Raw genomic sequence first — 18,497 nt, 5'->3', positions numbered from 1 at the left:
CTGAAATGTTTGCTGAGTAAAGCAACCATCAGGATCTGCAAGGGAATAGCTCACTTAGACCATATAGATGACATTGCACCAAAACGGCATTACTCAGGAATTAAAAGCCCCCCTCCCCTCCCCTCACCGTTTACTCCCCCCTATTTTTCGTCTAATTAAGGCAAACTGTATCTGCATGTGGCAGCAGTCCCCCACCCCCTGCCGGGTCCACCCTTCATTTAAGCCTCCCTCTCCCCACCGCCTGGTCCCTTCATTCTCCGCATCCGTCTCCCCCACCACCGCCACCCGCTGGGTCCCACTGCATTCAATACCCCACTACCCGTGCCCCCCCCCCCCACCTTGTTCTTAATGGTTTTCCTCCCTTTCCGACGGCCCACCTCTCTCCCACGGTCCACCTCACTCTCCGACGGCCCACCTACCTCTCCGAAGGCTCTCCTCACTCTCCAACGGCGCACCTCATTCCGACGGCCCACCTCACTCGCCGACGGCCCACCTCACTCTCCGACAGCCCACCTACCTCTCCGACGACCCATCACACTCTCTAATGGCCCACCTCACCCTCCGACGGCCCACCTCACTCCGACAGCTCTCCTCCCTCTCCGACAGCCCTCCTCCCTCTCCGACCCACCTCACTCTCCGATCCACCTCACTCTCCGACAGCTCTCCTCACTCTCGGCTGTTGTTCATGGGTCCCTCCTAGCTCTTGCTGCATGCATCCCATCAAAGTCAGCAGTGGGTGAGCCGGGCCTAGTGGGCAGCTTGACCTCGCTCACCGGGAACAACCCCAGCCGTGCTGCTCACCGGGAATGATTCCTGACATAAGGGATTTGCATTTTGAGGAAAGCAAACATGTGTTCATATCCAGCACCATTGGGGAATTGGAACACATCAACATTGCAACTCATGCTGGGAGTTCACAAAACATTTTCTCTCTATATTTTTCGTATGCAATTACAAACTGACTTCCATTTGCCCTTTCAAATTTTATTCAATATTTTAGACTGCTGCTCGAACAAGAATGAACAGATACACTTATAATTTGATTTTCTCTCAAAAAAAGTTTACAAAAGTAACTCAATAAATTCCTTGGCAGGCATAATCTTTTATACGACAGTTGGTCTTCGAATAATTAGATTTATTCTCCGCGTACCCTCTCTCCCACCCCCAACAAACATCAAATCTGCCCTCTTAACAAATTAGCATAAACTGTCGGGTGCAGGATATATTAACTTACATACGCATTCACAGTTTAGCACCCATACACAGATGAGATACCTTCAGTAATACCACAAACGGCTGCGGAGGCTAAGTCATTGGATATTTTTAAAGCGGAGATTGATAAGTTCTTGATCAGTAAAGAGCGTCAAAGATTATGGGGAGAAGGCAGGAGAATGGGATTGAGAGGGAAAAATAGATTAGCCATGATCGAATGGCAGAGCAGACGTGATGGGCCGAATGGCCTAATTCTGCTCCTATCTTATGGTCAGTGTGTGCCTATTGAACTCGATTTTCAATTAACAGACATCAAAACTGACTGGCAGCCCATTAGATAGCAGAGCACTACACCGCTGCTTTATAAGCATGTACACAAATCACTGGAAAGTTGGTGAGCAATAGTTATCAAAATGTATAATGTTTACAGAGTTACCCCTCATAATGAACAGCATCTGAAAAATGATCATTCTTCTGAAAAAGATCTCTCAATTTCCAAAGAACTGTTTCTCTTAAAGTCCAAACCATTCAGTGACACCTCCTCGTCGTGGGTCTGCCTTCTGTTTCTGTTTATCATCTTCCAATAACTTATTTTGCATTTCTTCCAGAGAGCCTGATTCAGGAGTTTGATCCTTCTCGGGAAAAATGTTTGGAAATTTGAAAGTCTGACCTTCAGCCTATATGATAAAAAAAAAAAGAATTGCAATGTTAAATAATTATGCGAAGTCACAATCCAAAAAATATATGATTTTAAGATTACTAACAGTTATAGAAATGCAACAAATTAGAGGTCGACTAATTCACAAAGGGACTCACTTTCAGCTGGGACAGTGCACTTGCAATTCCCAATATGAATGATCTCAAGTTTACAAAGAGTGGAACAAAGAAAGCTTGCATCAAAGGAATGGGTCAATATTTAAGTGGCAGATAAACCAAGGCAGATGTGAGACTGGACCCTGGTCATAATTTGTTACTGCCTATGACAACTGTTTCAATGGGAAGATCCTCGTGTAAGGAATCACAAGTGACCGGTGGGTGGCGCAGCCAAGCAGGACGACCGACGGGCCGCGGCCTGTAGGGGGAGCCGCCGAGCCCAGCCCCTGCTAGTCCCCCGAGAGGCGAAGAAGAGGATGGAGGGAGCAGGTGATGGCGGACGCAAGACCACAGGCCGGTAAGAAAGTGAGACATGGTCTTAACCTCTGTACCCTAAAGGTCGGCTGCGGGGTGCACCCTTCAGGACACAAAGGCTGAAGGTGGCCGGGTGAGGAGAGGGACGACGGTTTGCTGATGGACGATCCGTGACAGAAGCGATGGCTGGAGGCTCTTCAGCAGCCTGGAGCTCGCCTGGATCAGGCAACGCTCCAGGAGAACGAGCGCGCGGTCTTGACTGGACTTTGAAAATGACGGCAAAACCTGGGTGACCTTTGCATGCGGTCTCAGTGGACTATTTCTATGTACTTTGTAGTAATCGGGGATTATGCCAATGTATGGCGATACTTTACTGAACTGAATGCAAACAAATAATTTCATTGTACATTTGTACCTGTGATAATAAAGAACCATTGATGTGGGGTTGAATCTTTTAATAAGACAGCGAGTGAGAATAGAACTCGGATCTGTGTGTGTAATTTGTACTATTTATCTACCACCCCTTGACCCTCTGCTTGTCCCCCTACATTTGGCACTGCCCTTCCCTCACTCAGCTCTCCCCATACCCTCCAGCCCAATAAACAACCTGCATATCTCAACTCATTCAAGTTTGGCTTCTTTCCCATCCCCAACGTACTCGTTCCAACACTGGCATGTGTACGCTGGAATTTCTTTTCATAACTTTTTTCCATCCTTCCTCCTTTTAAGATACAAAACCTTCTCTTTGTGCATGCTTTTGGTCAGTCATTCAAATGTTCTTAAGGATTAGCATGTATCTTATTTTGATCAAAACATGCTTGTGAAGTATCATCAATAAGGTTGTGCAGATTAAATGATTAAAATCATTGACATGCATATTGATGGAGAATAAGATGATATAAAGACTTAAAAAAGAAAAACATAACTTCTTCACAATTTCGAGTGGTTATTTTTTTAAAGATACAGCGCAGAAACAGACACTTCGGCCCTCCGAGTCTGTGCCAACCAGCGATCCCTGTACACTAGCACTGTCCTCCACACTAGGGGCAATTTACGATTTTACCAAGCCAATTAACCTGCAAACCTGTATGTCTTTGGAGTGTGGGAGGAAACCGGAGCACCCAGAGAAAACCCACGCAGGTCATGTGGAGAACGTACAAACTCCATACAGATAGCACCCGGGTCCCTGGCACTGTAAGGCAGCAATTCTACTGCTGCGCCACCGTGCCGCCCTAAATTATTCAATTTAGTGTATTTATCCTATATTGTGAAAGCTGCCTATCCTAATGAATATGTCTCGATCGTAATTTATGATGGTTGGGAAGAAGTCATGTGCCTACCCTGAAAGATGTTCAACTCAGAATTAGACAGCCACTTGGGTAAACCAGCGGATGTGCAGCACAATATGTAATCCTTGTACATTCTGTCAAAAGAATTTCTATTCATGAGTAATTGATGATATGTCTCTGCTCCAAATTGGTTTCGGGTAACTTCCACAGTCAGATGCATTCATGAGGAAGGGACATTTCAGTCGAACAGAATGGAATTTGCTAATCAAATTTCACAGATATATTCGTTTTCTTTTTCAGGTAAATGATAAATAACCTTCATTAACAGTTAAAAATCACTAACCGTTCATCCTGCTGAAGTACAGATATGAAAATGGGTTTCATACATAATACATGAGGTGCATTTATGTCACTACCCTGTTAATTATACTGCTGTTTTATTATTTATGCTATTGCATCGTCTGCTTCTGGACTGGATTCCCATTTATTCCAGTAAATTTTCATGTTTGCAGTCATGTAGGCTGTTCTCAACTCTTGAGCACGTGATAATTGTGTGACAGAAGCATACAGAAATGCAAATGAAAATAAGAGTAATTTCTGCACAATTTCTAAGAAGTCAATTACAGGAAAGCACAGAAAGCAATAGGGTGTCAGAAAATGTGGAGCAAATGAGAGTATAGTCTAGATTAGTTTAGTTTAATTTATTATTGTCATGTGTACTGAGCTTTCATTGCATGCTATCCAGTCAAAGAAAAGACAATACATGAATACAATCAAGCCGTCCACAGTGCTAGGTAAAGGATAAAGGGTACTACATTTAATGCAAAGATATACCATTGGAGTCCGATAAAGTCCGATTAAACAGTTCAAAGGTCTCCAATGAGGTAGATGGGAGTTCAGGGCCCCTCTCTAGCTGATGGGAGGACCATTCAGTTGCCTGATTACAGCTGGGAAGAAACCGTTCCGGAATCTGGAGGTGTGCGTTTTCAAACTTCTGTACCTCCTGCCCGATAGGAGAGAGGAGAAGAGGGAATGACCAGCATGAGACTGGTCCTTGATTATGCAAAGAATGCAAGTAAAGTTCAGCTGCATAAAACTGGCAAGTATACCAAATGAAGGGTTAAAGTGTTGGACGGTAATTTGGAACTAGACTTACACACCTTTTTGGATAAAAAACGTTGTAAGATAAACCTGAGCAAAATGATATATAAAACAGGTTTCAAAATGCACAGCTATTTAAGATAGGCTTAAGCTAACGGCCAAATATAACCATTATCAAGCCCAGACTTGCCATAGCATGAGGTTAAATGTAATTAAAACTCAAAGCAGGAGTGACTATTTGAAGATGAGGGAAAATAACAACAGATGCAAGTGCATTACAGTTAAAGATGTGTGACATTCCCCAAGACAACTGGTAAGCAACTGTTGTGTATGGTTAGTTACCTAATTTAGCTGTTTAAATGTTACAAAGCAGAATCCAAATTATTTTATGTGATAAAATTGCTCCTCAGTTCCATAAGGTCACCCAATATGCATTCATGGTTTGGTGAGTAAATACATTCCATGCAGCCACAAAGACTGAACTGAAGAATCTACGGGCAATCTGTGCTAGATTAATTCAGGGGTAATATTATCAACCAGTGCCCTGCTCAATGGAAGGTGGGAATAATAAATAACCTCAATAACAAATTGGACTCCAGGGGGCACTCCTAAGGACCTTCTACAACACGGTGGTTGCATCAGCCATTTTCTATGGAGTGGTCCGCTGGAGCAGCAGCATCTCAGTGGTGGAAGGGAAGAGACTTGACAAGCTGGTCAGGAAGGCCAGCTCTGTCCTGGGTTGCCCCCTCAACTCAGTGCAGATGGTGGGAGAGAGGAGGATGATGGCAAAGTTAACATCACTGTTGGACAACGACTCTCACCCCATGCAGGACACTGTCACTGCACTGAGTAGCTTCTTCAGTGACAGATTCCTTCACCCCAAGTGTGTGAAGGAGAGATATAGGAGGTCCTTCCTTCCCGCTGCTGTGAGACTGCACAACCAGCACTGATCCCAGCACACGAGTCAACAGTAACAGCTAAGGAATACAATTTATCCTTGTCTTTACTTTTATTTATAATGAATGATCTCTTGCTATCCACTTTGCTGCTGTAATACACTGTAAATTTCCCCGGTGTAGGACAAATAAAGGAATATATTATTATTATTATTATTATAATAAGAGCCACACGTCTTGCTTCTATTGCTTTTCTTACAGATAAATGCTAGAAAGTATATTTACGTGGGCATGTGATAAAAGCATGACTGCATTTGTCTGCAGCAGGTAAATAACCTGGCCATTCTCTGTTTAGTTCACAAGTTAGTAATTGAACATTTTTTTTTAAAGATACAGCTGGGAAACAAGCTCTTTGTCCCACTGAGTCTGCGCTGACCAGAGATTACCCCGTACACTAACACTACCCTACACACTCGAGACAATTTTATAACTTACTGAAACCAGTCAAGGTTCAAAGCTGTACATATTTGGAATGTGGAAGGAAATGGGAGCACCCGGAGAAAATCTATGTTATCCCAGTTATCATACTACACAATAGGGGTAATTGACAGAAACCAATTAACCTACAATCAGCACATCTTTGGAGTGTGGAAGGAAGCCGGAGCACCCAAAGAAAACCCATGCAGTCACAGCGAGAACATACAAATTCCATACAGACAGCACCCATGGTCAGAATCGAACCTGGGTCTCTCGTGCTGTAAGGCAGCAGCCCGAAAGTTAAAGCAAGGTGCAAGATCTCTGTTCAGTGGTTGCAGTCATGCTTTCATGAGATTCAAAAGCAAACCAGTGGTAAAAGAGAAAAAACTAAAGGCAGGAAAATGCATGGAGCTTCTCACATCACTTTACTGGCTTATTTTCTGAACTGCAGGTATTATCAATTATCCTACAAATCTCTATATATAACTCCGAACAGAAAGCAGTGAATTATTTCTCAACCCAAGTCAGACATTATTGATATCAGTAGCACATCAATAGTATTTTGGCACAACTATTGATTGTTTATTTTAAAAAAATCTTTCAGGCAAATTAAAATCTAAACATTTGAAAGAAAATAACACATTTGTGTGCTGGTTTAATCATTTAATATCTTAGTTCAAGAACACAAGGAGAAAAGATTCATAAGGTAAGATATTCTGAACTGTATCGATGAAATGGGCATTTAGTTAAAAGCTAATGAGGAATCATGGAGCCTAAAGTAAACTGTCACGACATAGTTCACAAAATAAAACTGATAGTGTCACCAGGGCATCAGTGGGTAACAGTTAGAAAGGCTCAATTTCCACCACATCAGTGGGTAACAGTTAGAAAGGTAGGAGCTCAATTTCCACCACAGAAAGTGGTGAATGAGAAAGTGGAAAGTCTCAGCATCGTCAGAGACCCCACACCACCCTGGCCACGCACTCATTTCACTCCTGCCATCCGGAAGTCGATATAGGAAGTTGAAAACTGTAACGTCCAAGTTCAGGAACAGCGTCTTCCCTACAACCATTAGGTTATTAAACACTACAACCTTCAAATAAGCTCTGAACTACACGGACTTGGGGCATTGGTTTTGTCTTTTTGCACTACTTTTGTTTGTTTTAATGCGTGCATGCATGCTTGCATATTATATATATATACACACACACACACACTCACCAATCTTTTTTTCTCTTGTTTATTATATTTACTATGTTTACATATTCTGTTGTGCTGCTACAAGTAAGAATTTCATTGTTCTATCTGGGACATATGACAATAAAACACTGTTAACTCTTGATGAGTTGAAGCGAGGGAATGCCACCCTGCTCAAGAGGCAGTGTTAGGGATGGGATGTTAAACTGAACTACCAACCTCTTCATTAGATGAATCCAAATAACCACACAGCACTATTTTTGAAAATCAGACGAGCTTTCCCTTGCGTTCTGGCCAATATATATCTCTCAACAAACAGCATCAAAACATGGCTGCTTGCAAAACCTCAATGTGCACAAATTAGCTACGGGGTTTGCTCCATTACAAAGTGAACACAATTTTAATCTTGTTGAAGAGAAGGCTAAGGGAAGGATTTGACAGGTGTATATAAAATGACGAGGAATGAGAAGAAATAGCAGTGAGAGGTTGCTTTCTTTTGGAGGGGAGTCGACAAGTGAACAGAGCTAAGAAATACGGGGAACTGTGGCCTTCAAGAGCGAATGGACAGAGTGGAGAAACATTGACAAGGTGACAGAGAAAGGGAGAGACTAGCGGGTTTCTCTGGTAGAGACCAGGTACAGACATAATAGGTTGAACGGCCTCCTCCTGTGCTGTAAGTAATCGTGATCCTATGTAACCTTATTTTAATCTTTCACCTGGATTAAAAATTATCTTAATTTTAATTTACTTTGGTGGTCGCAATTACGACCGTGAATATATAGTAGGGGATTTTAATTACACTAATGTTAGCGGTTAGTTAGCACTACATTCCTAAATTGGATCTAGAACCCTTATAGCCAGAATATACCACACACAGTGTGCCAAGTGGGGAGGGCTGCGGATTGAAATTCTGCATTTTGTTTTGGGAAATAATCCGGGGCAAGTGGAAGGGGAAGTGGGTACATGTTTTTGTAGCAGCGATTATGATTAAGTTAGAATTAGCCGTGTTATTGAAAATGCCACAGATAAAACAGCAGAATAGGTGTTACATTGGGCCAGGGCCAATTTTACTTGACAGAGGAGTGATTTGGCAGAAATGGACTAGATGCAGCTTCTTGAAAGTAAATCAAGTGTTGCAGCACAGAGAGGCACTTAAGGAAATCCAACAGTCTCAGGGTAAACATTCAAACACAAGGGTAGGATGGTAAAATCTAGAGTCTCCTGATGGCAACGTGCATTGTGGTTCAGGCAGTGCCAGATATGAAAGGCTTAATGCATACAGCAGAAAGTGTGTAAGAGTGAAATTAAAAGCTAAAATAACAGAGTATCAATAATTATTAGCAAGTAAAATCAAATCCATAAGTAGCTAATGTGTACATAGATGACAATTAAAAAAAGAGTAAACTTTTACAATTCTAATCACCACAGGAGCTTTCATGAACAATGTTCAGAAAACAAAGCAATCAATGGGCGATGGGCAGTACTGTGTTGCAGTGGTAGAGTTTTGCCTTACAGCGCCAGAGTCCCGAGTTTGATCCTGACTATAGGTGCTGCTGTCTGTATGGAGTTTGTACGTTCACCCCATGATCGCGTGGGTTTTCTCTGGAGTACTCCAGTGGCAGGACACCTCCGGCAAGCAGGCCCGACTCGCCAGCCACGGACCGTCGACAGAAAACCCACCCCCACCATGAACCGACGATGAGGACCCGCCAGGTACGATCAGCTAAACCACCGATAGGGGGTCCAGGGGGGAGAGGCACCGAGAACAATGGGGAACCTGGTGTGGAGGGGGCGGCGCCGAGAACAAAGGGGGACCTGGCGGGGAGGGGTGACACCAGGAACGAAAGAACAAATTCCCCAGTGTGGAGGATAGTGCTAGTGTACGGGGGTCGCTGATCAGCGTGGACTCGGTGGGCCGAAGGGACTGTTTCCGTACTGTATCTCTCAACAATGCCTGCTTACAGCAAGATCTAGATTCAGGCATGCGCTTGCTTATAACAGCTGCACCACCAATGTCACACTATGACCACCTCCAACAAGATTCCTCATTCAACTGTACTATTGCCAAGTCCCAAATCACTAACATTCTGGGGTCACTGTGACCGGAGACTTAGCTTAACCAACAGATGATTCTAAGGATGCAGCAACAGGTCATAAACTGTGTGCAATATGGTGAGTCTGTGTTATGGAATATCCTACACTCACATGAATGTCTACAGCCCTGCCAATTCAAGGAATTTACCATCCAAAATGCAGCCCATAAACACCACGCTAAACATTGCCTCCACCACTGGCAGACCATTCCTGTGGTGTGCGTCATACACGAGTCGTGTGACAGTTTTTCACCAAGCCACATCTCTAATGTCAAGGGAGATACAGATACCGGGCACAATGGAACAAGATTACCTGTGGGTTCCCACCAAGTCACACACCATTGACACCAATGTCACACCACACACCAGTGACATGTAACATGTCACTGCTCCTTCACTATTGTGGAGTCCAAATCCTGGAACCTCCTTCCCCACACTGCCATTGGAGTGCCTTCATCAGAAGAACAGCAGTTCAAAAAGGCAGTGCTCCACCACAATCTTAGGTACAATTAGAAATGGGCACTAAATGATGGCATTGCCTGTGGTTCTGACTTTTCATTAATGAATTTTTAAAATTATGTCAATAAAAACCACGTGACACCAGCCTACATTTCTTTGATGCATTCTACACAATTCTGCAACTAAAGAAGAATATCCAATTATCTTTCTTGGACATGGACCAGAAACCACAAGACACTAGTTCCATGGATATTGACTAAAACGTCGTTCTGCTGCTATGAACGCTCAATATAATGGAAGGAACCTGTTGTTGAGTTTGGTCAATTGAGAACTTACCATAATTTATACTGACTCGCAGTTGCCAAGTTCCAAACAGACTACAAAAAGCCAACTGGGCTTTCTTGCCAGGAGCTATTTTCTCATAACAACTAATCCTCTATATACAGATAAGGCTGATACTCGTAGATAAGTAAATCCACATCAAAAGTGAAGCCTCTATTTATTTTTATTACTTTATTTACTAATTGGTTATTCACAAAGGCACACCAGAAAAAAAATGAGGTCATTTACAATCCAAAGAGTTGTCACACCAACAATATGCTGCCCATGAGGACCCCTAGCGCCACTCTGTGAATGAGAATTGTATTCCCCTCTCAGATTTTAACAGTTTCTATGGTTTAAAAAAATTAAACTTCTATTATAAAAGTTCAACTCAGTAATATAAAGAAAACTTTATAGTTTAGTTTAATTTAGTTTAGTTTAGTTTAGAGATACAATGTGGAAACAGGCTCTTTGGCCCACCGAGTCCACGTCAAATAGTGATCTCTGTACATTAACACTATCCTATTTACAATTTTTACCAATTAACCTGTACGTCTTTGGAGTGTGAGAGGAAACCGGAGCACCCGGAGAAAACCCACGCTGTCACGGGGAGAACGTACAAACTCCATACAGACAGCACCCAATTGTCAAGATTGAACTCGGGTCTCTGGCATTGTGAGGAAGCAACTCTTCCGTACCGCCTCTATACTTACTTTATTTAAATATCATAAAGCTGAATCAAGTATCTTTACTGCTGCGGAATGTATATGAAGACTAATCTGGGCAAATATTGGCAATTCTAACACATTCAACTCACAAATTGCAAAATGCAATTAAAAAGATAGATAGTAAAGGTTTAACACTTGAACAGAAAATGTACAGGATTGTCAAATCTGCAAAATCTGGAAGTTAGGTTCAATGGTACTTTATTGTCACATGTAGCTATGTACAGTGAAAATGATTCTTTGCATACAATTCAGTAAAATCTTATGACACATGACCACAATCATACCCAAGTACAAGTTGACTAGTACTATGAGCCAGATCAAAACTTACATATTTAATTCTTTAAAAATGCTCCATTCATATTTAATTCTTTATAAGCATTGGATAAGACTGCATATTAAAATGATATGTCTGATGATCACTACACTACACTGCCATTGTGCTTTGATTCCAATCAAGACGTAGTAAAAGCAATTAAACTACTATGGTATGGGTTCAGAACGATTATACAGTTGACAAATAATTCCAGTCATTAAAATATGATGTGTCAGTTAGCCCAGTGGCGTCAAAGCTTGGAAAAAGTAGCGCAGATTAAACTGTGGATGTGGCAAATATTAAGTTTCTTGTTAACATGAAACTTATAACAGTTGCTTCGTGGGTCTACCGCAATGTTGGAAGGATGAAATGTAAAATTTGTATTTCTCTATTTGTCACAGTTTTAAATAGGAAGCTCTTTCTCACATTCTGTACAGTGAGCTGCACTGGAAGTTCCAAGCACTTAACTGGATTAGCATCAGTTATTCACACAGCAACAGATAACCAGCTCCATAAATATAAAAACAGCTAAGAACTGGCAAGTCCATCGTTGTTTATAAAATGTATTCATTTTCCTTTATTTTAGTTGCCAAACAAAAGAAGTGCCACGTTTTTTTTGAATTGGGCAATAGGAGACAAAGCTGAAAACAGAGTTTGATTACTAAAAGAGAGGACGGTTCAATAGACAATAGGTGCAGGAGTAGGCCATTCGGCCCTTCGAGCCAGCACCACCATTCAATGTGATCATGGCTGATCATTCTCAATCAGTACCCATTCCTGCCTTCTCCCCATACCCCCTGACTCCGCTATCCTTAAGAGCTCTATCTAGCTCTCGAAAGCATTCAGAGAACTGGCCTCCACTGCCTTCTGCGGCAGAGAAATCCACAGATTTACAACTCTGACTGAAAAGTTCGGTGAACTTTTGTAACTTTGTCAGCGCCAGAAACGTGGCGACACTTGTGCACTGCACTGCCCAGGTGAGGTCTGCCAAGTGATTTTACCGGCTTGTATGCAAAACAAAGCATCTCACTGTACCTGGCTACATGTGGCAATAAGGTAACATTGAAAGTGTCATCGAATTTGGTAATGGGGGAAGAGAAAGAATCTTCACTAATCCCAGAGCTGACATCCAAGCATTAGAAAATGGATCATCTTGCACCCATTTCCTGGACTCTCAAAAGTTTTTACAAAATCGCAGTTGGTCACACTGGAGATAGTGCCCAAATTAAACGGAGCCAGATACTTAACTGAACACGTCTGATCACTGTTCACATTACATGCCTGGCACTCTCCCAGTGTAGGGAAAAACACAGATGATCTCATTTTGAAATGGCACTCCAATTTCTGCCCACAGCAATACGGACAAGCTCCAAAATCACAACAGAATGAGGAAAACATCATGCTAATCCATTACATTTTTCACAAGTTATAGGAACACCCTGCGAACACACGAAGACTTGACTGGCACCTTCGTAAGTGACACATGCAACCTACACCACACTACTTCGTAAAACCAGCCAACATAATCAAAGACTTGTCATGCCCCGGTCACTCCTCCCTCTCTCTGCTCCTGTCTGGCAGATGGCACAGAAGCTTGAACACGTGCATCCAACTGACTCAGGAACAACTTCTTCCCCTCTGTTATTTGGCTTCTAAATGACCCTTCCATAAATTAGGGTACTGTCCAATTCACCTCTGCCCCATTGTGGACATTGGACTTTGTCTATGGAGCTGATGTGCTACAAAGCTGAGAACTATATTCTGCACTCTGTATCTTCTCCTTTGCTCTATCTATTATAGTTGAGTTTAATTGATTGTATTTATGTGTAGTGTTATCTGATCTATTTGAAAAGCTTCCAAAACAAAGCTTTTCACTGCACCTCGGTACACATGACAATGACAAACCTAAACATAAGTCCCCAGACTGCTACAACTGTCCCTCTCAACCCCATTCTCCTGCCTTCTTCTCATAACCTGTATCAATCAACAATCTGTCGATCTGCACCCTAAAAATAGCCAATGACGGCCTCAACGGCAGTCTGTGGCAATGAATTACAGATTCACCATGCTCTGACTAAAGGAATTCCTCCTCATCTCCTTTCTAAAGGTATGTCCTTTTATTCTGAGGCTATGGCCTCTGGTCCTAGACTCCCCCACCAGTGGAAACATCCTCTTCGCATCCACTCTATCCAGCCCTTTCACTATTTGGTAAGTTTCAATGAGGTCCCCCCTCATTCTTCTATACTCCAGCAAGTACAGGCCCAGTGCCGACAAATGCTCATCGTTTACGCTCATCATAAGACCATTGTTAAGGCCATTCAGGATAAATCGGGGACCTAGGAGCAGAAAGCAAGGCATGCACTTCAGCAAAGACCCCACTCCCTATGAAACAAGAGACACACCATTCTACCAAGACCTTACTGATGAGCAATAAATTTGTAGGCTGAGCTATTTGTCAAATGGGATATTCGGTCGGCAGAACTTTAGCTACACTCTCAAATCACTGTCTCTGTGGAAGTCAAGGTCTCTTGTCTTACCAACTGCAAGATAGGTCTGAGTGACTGGAGCAGACTGTATCCTATTTGCTGCTTACTTTTGCATCAGAGAAATTTCCACACACTTTATTCGCAAATAAAGTATTTAATCTACTATGATTTTGGTGAGGGACTGGTGGTGTCCCAGGCACTGGGATTTCCCAGCGTTGGTGGCTGCCAAGAGAGGCAGGCAATTGCTGACTGCACTCATATGGACTCCTCTTAACTAAACAGAACCTTTTTATGAACAATTAAAAGTTTGCACTTCCTCAATGTGCAGAGGTGTGTGTGGGTTACAAGAAGAATTTCCACCTTGAGAATATATTTCCAGGTCAGACTGAACTCTTTCATCCTGAGGGAGACTGTATTGCCAGGGATTGTCAGCAGTAGGCACTGCCTGAATGGACCCTAGGGTTCAAGGGGCTTATGCCTTCTTCCCTCATCCCTCATGCCAATGTGCTCTCTGATCACAGCAGCTGAACACCAAGAGTCATACAAGTGCTAGGTTAATGCCACGATTTCTTCACGACAAGATTTTGTTGCCTGAAGGGCTCCTTATAATACACAGCAAGTGCAGAGGCCAGTTCTGCACATTTTATGAGTGCAGGGAGAGGGGCAGCCAAAAGGTCCGGGGCCGAGGGGCACGGGGTGCAGACTGAACAGCAGGAGGAACAAAAATGCCAGAGGATGAAGATCCCATTGTGGTCCCTGCTCAGCATTCACGGCTTCATCCCCCAGTGGAGAAGGCATTGGCCACACAGCATTCAACGTCCTCCCGCAGTCAGGATTGAACCTGGGTCTCTGGCACTGTAAGGCAGCAACTCTACCACTGTGCCACTGTGTCACCCAAATTTACATTTTGCTCATGCTCTGTAGAAAAATGTCAGGGGTTGCCTAGAATTGTGAGGTGCCTTCAGCAATCATGTACATCATTGGCCAATTCCACTTATTTTTCTGCTGGGGCTTCAGGGTATTAGTGTTCAATGCTGCCATGTTATAGCACACCAAAAATGGGTACAATCCAATTACGAGGCACCATAGTTAAGACAGGCCTCGGAGTCACTTAAATCACCCAAACTCCCTGACAAAAGAGTCAAAGTACCAGCCATTTCCCACACAACCAGGGGGAGAACTCACAAGTTCATCCAGAAAAGCCAAAGTCATAAACAAGCCCAGTGACCACAGAGTTCATCAAGATTTATGGGTGGGTAAAAGGGTCACGTTATGCCACCACCAATGGAGCAACTATTGAAGATATAATTCAGAATTTAAGCAGCAGTAGCAATTTAAAAAAAGATATTAGGTACCAAGAGCAGCAAGGTAATTTAAGGTAGAAATATATTTTATAAATATGAAAAGACTGCTGCCAACTACCATTGAGAATCTATGAAAGAAAAATGGGAAGCAGTTGTCCTCTGGGCAACACTGCCATCCAGAGGATCAAGAGAGAGTCAAGATCAAGAATGTTTTATTGTCATATGTACCGAAACGGAACAATGGATGCACACTCATTTCTCCCACTATCCCACACCACCTTCCCCTCCCCAGTCCCCTTTACCTACATCCCTTCCTCTGGCTTCACATTTCGCACATTTTCTTTCATTTTGCCTTTTCCCCACCGCTGGCCTTTATCCATCCATCTGCCAATCAACCCATCCCTCCCTCACACCAACCCACTTGACTACACCTAACACTAACCAGGTTTGGTCCCACTCCCCAGTTCACTTCCAGCTTTCTCCCCTCCACTACAATCAGTCTGAAAAAGGGCCCCAACCTGAAACATTACCTATCCATGCTCTCCATAGATGCTGCCTGACCCAAGCACTTTATGTCTTTTTATTCATGTTCAGAAGTTATAGGAGCAGAATTAGGCCATTCGGCCCATCAAGCCTACTCCGCCATTCAATCATGGCTGATCTATCTTTCCCTCTCAACCCCATTCTCCTGCCTTCGCCCCATAATACTAATTAATCGCCCCGTACTAATCAGGAATGTCAATCTCCGCCTTAAAATATCCATTGACTTGGCCTCCACATCCTTCTGTGGTAATGAATTCCAGATTCCCCACCCTCTGACTAAAGAAATTCCTCCTCATCGCCTTTCGAAAGATACGTCCTTTTATTCTGAGGCTATGGCTTCTGGTCCTAGACTCTCCCACGAGTGGAAACATCCTCTCCACCTCCACTCTATCCAGGCCTTATTGATAGGGAGCACTCTGGCAACATCTTTTCTCCTGTGAATGATACTAAATAAATTTGTTCTATTTAATACTTGGGCCAATTGCAAAGTTCCTCAAATAATTTGTGACACTGCAAGGGATACAAATTCCAGTCTCGGTGGAAGAGTAAGATTTCACTTACTATAATAGGGAGCAAAACAGCCTGGGAATATTGTGACCAAATGATAAAATGTAACTGACAACCAGATATTGAAATGTTGTAAAGTATCTTGACAAAGATAGTTTACATAAGGCACACTCCTTCTTGGAAATGCGTGAATGAATAGGGATATGTCTTCCAAACCAGAACTACATGACTTATGAGGAACAATGTGACATCACAAAAAGGTCATTGCTTGTGGATGTAGCTACATTCTTTTTCATTAGGATACAAGCTGGAAAAGACTGCAGTAAAGCATATTATAATGCCAAAATGGCACTTAGTAGTGAAATACAATTAACTACACGGGGACGAGAGACTGATAAAAGTTCTGACAAGAATTTGGATGCTTAAAATAAAAATCTTTAAGAAAAGCAAGTAATATGGCTGTTATGGCTATTATTAACACATTTCACAATTTAACTCCTCAGTGGATAATTGGTACAGTACAAACCACACAATTATATTGAGTGAGCAATACAGAATAATAAACTAAAATGTAATAACAAGGAACTGCATATGCTGGTTTATAGCAAAGATAGACACAAAATGCTGGAGTAACTCAACAGGTCAGGCAGCATCTCTGGAGAATATGGAAACGCTACAGAAGGATTCCAACCCAAAATGTCACCTATCCATGTTGAGTCTGAAGGGGCCTGACCCGAAACGTCACCTATCCATGTTCTCCAGAGAAGTTGCCTGACCTGCAGTTAGTCCAGGATTTATCATTCTGCAGAATAAAAAACTACCTGCCCCACACAAGCCAGTAGAATTGCTCTTGCTAGACAGTGCACAGGGTTAAATGCTCATCAAGGGCTGTTATTGAGAGAATCGGAAGTTGTCCTCATTCAGTTGGATCATTAAACCAAGGGCTACATTTTCCTCCTCATTCAGGTGGACATAAACTATCCAAGAAATAGAATTTAGTTTAATTTAGAGTTCAGAAATACAGCGTGGAAATAGGCCCTTCGACCCGACTAATCCGTGCCGACCAGCGATATCCGTACACAATCATTATCCTACACGCTAGGGCCAATTTACAATCTTTTATGGATGCCAATTAACCTACAAACCTGTACGTCTTTGGAATGTGGGTTGAAACTACAGCACCCGTAGTCAGGAACAATCCCACGTCTCTGGCACTGTAAGGCAGCAACTCTGCCGCTGCACCACCTGCCCTGAATGAAAATGTTTAACCCAATATTGGGGGTTCAAACGATACAAAGCTGATTGAATGGTCTTTTACCTCACTGTTACCTCATCTGTTGGCTGCCATGCTTCCTTCCATAATAAATGTGATAACTCTTCAAGATGATTCAATAGCTGTGAAACACTTGACATACTTTCAGAGCATGCAAGGTATTATGTTGAAATGAGGAACTGCAGACACTGGTTTACACAAAGGGCACAAAGTGCTATAATTCAGGCAGCATCTCTGAGAAGATGGATAGGTGACGTTTCGGGTGGGGACCCTTCTTCAGACAGTTGTTATAGGTATTATGAACGTTCTCTTTTTCTTACAGTCTTTCTTTAGATAACAATACTTAGATAACAATACATCCTTAAACTTCAAGGTTTATCGAGAGATCAAAGCTGCTGAAGATGCCAAGGTTCTTCAAAATGACATAAACAATCTTTGCAATTGGGAAACCATTTGGCAAATGGCTTCAATTACACCAAATGCTTTTCCATGAGAGTTTTCCAAGCCGATCATAAACCAAGATGGGAGACAACCTGCTTAAAGAAGTTGATCCCCACCCATACCTGGGAGTTGAACTCACATCTGGCCCGGCCTGGGACAGACACATCTGGCCCGGCCTGGGACAGACACATAAACCAGATTGCCACAAAAGCAAACAGAACTTTGGGCCTTCTCCGGAGAAATTTATCCGGTTGTGACAAACCAACAAAGGAGGTAGCGTACAAAACACTTGTCCGCCCACTGTTGGAATATTGCCAGACAATATGGGACCCTCACCAGAAAAATAACATTGACACCCTTGACAAGGTTCAGAGGCGTGCAGCACGGTTCATTTGTAACGACTACTCAAGACAATCAAGTGTCTCCGATATGTTGAATCGCCTTGGCTGGGAGTCGCTGGAGTCAAGACGCACCAAAGCCCACTTATGCACTGTCTACAAAGAGACTCATGGCATCATCCCCAGTAACATATCTCACTTTATTCAATCCAATACCCAGATATTTATTTACAAGACAGTCCTCAGGTCACTTCATTTATACTAGAATTAGAGCAAACAAAAATAGCTACCTACAGTCACTTGGACTATCCCAGAGTGGAACATCCTTCCCGACACCACCAGATGTGCACCAACCTTGTCACTCTTTAAGTCACAACTCGACAGTTTGGAC

The 18,497-nt window shown here is 42.8% G+C and overlaps 1 protein-coding gene across 5 annotated transcripts in view; it reads right to left on the bottom strand.

Moving 5' to 3' along the window:
* Positions 1-975: 975 nt before the first annotated feature.
* mrpl23 (mitochondrial ribosomal protein L23) overlaps positions 976-18,497 on the bottom strand; it is a 39,006-nt gene continuing 21,484 nt past the window's right edge. For all 5 annotated transcript variants that reach the window (XM_078414759.1, XM_078414764.1, XM_078414760.1 and 2 more), the window contains one exon: positions 976-1,889. In XM_078414759.1, the coding sequence (XP_078270885.1) occupies positions 1,725-1,889 (165 nt within the window). In that variant the 3' untranslated portion in view covers positions 976-1,724. The remainder of the gene's footprint in view (positions 1,890-18,497) is intronic.

This window comes from Rhinoraja longicauda, chromosome 18, assembly GCF_053455715.1.
Source record: "Rhinoraja longicauda isolate Sanriku21f chromosome 18, sRhiLon1.1, whole genome shotgun sequence".
NCBI classification, from domain to species: Eukaryota; Metazoa; Chordata; class Chondrichthyes; order Rajiformes; family Arhynchobatidae; genus Rhinoraja; species Rhinoraja longicauda.
This window is presented reverse-complemented; position numbering and strand designations above follow the sequence as displayed.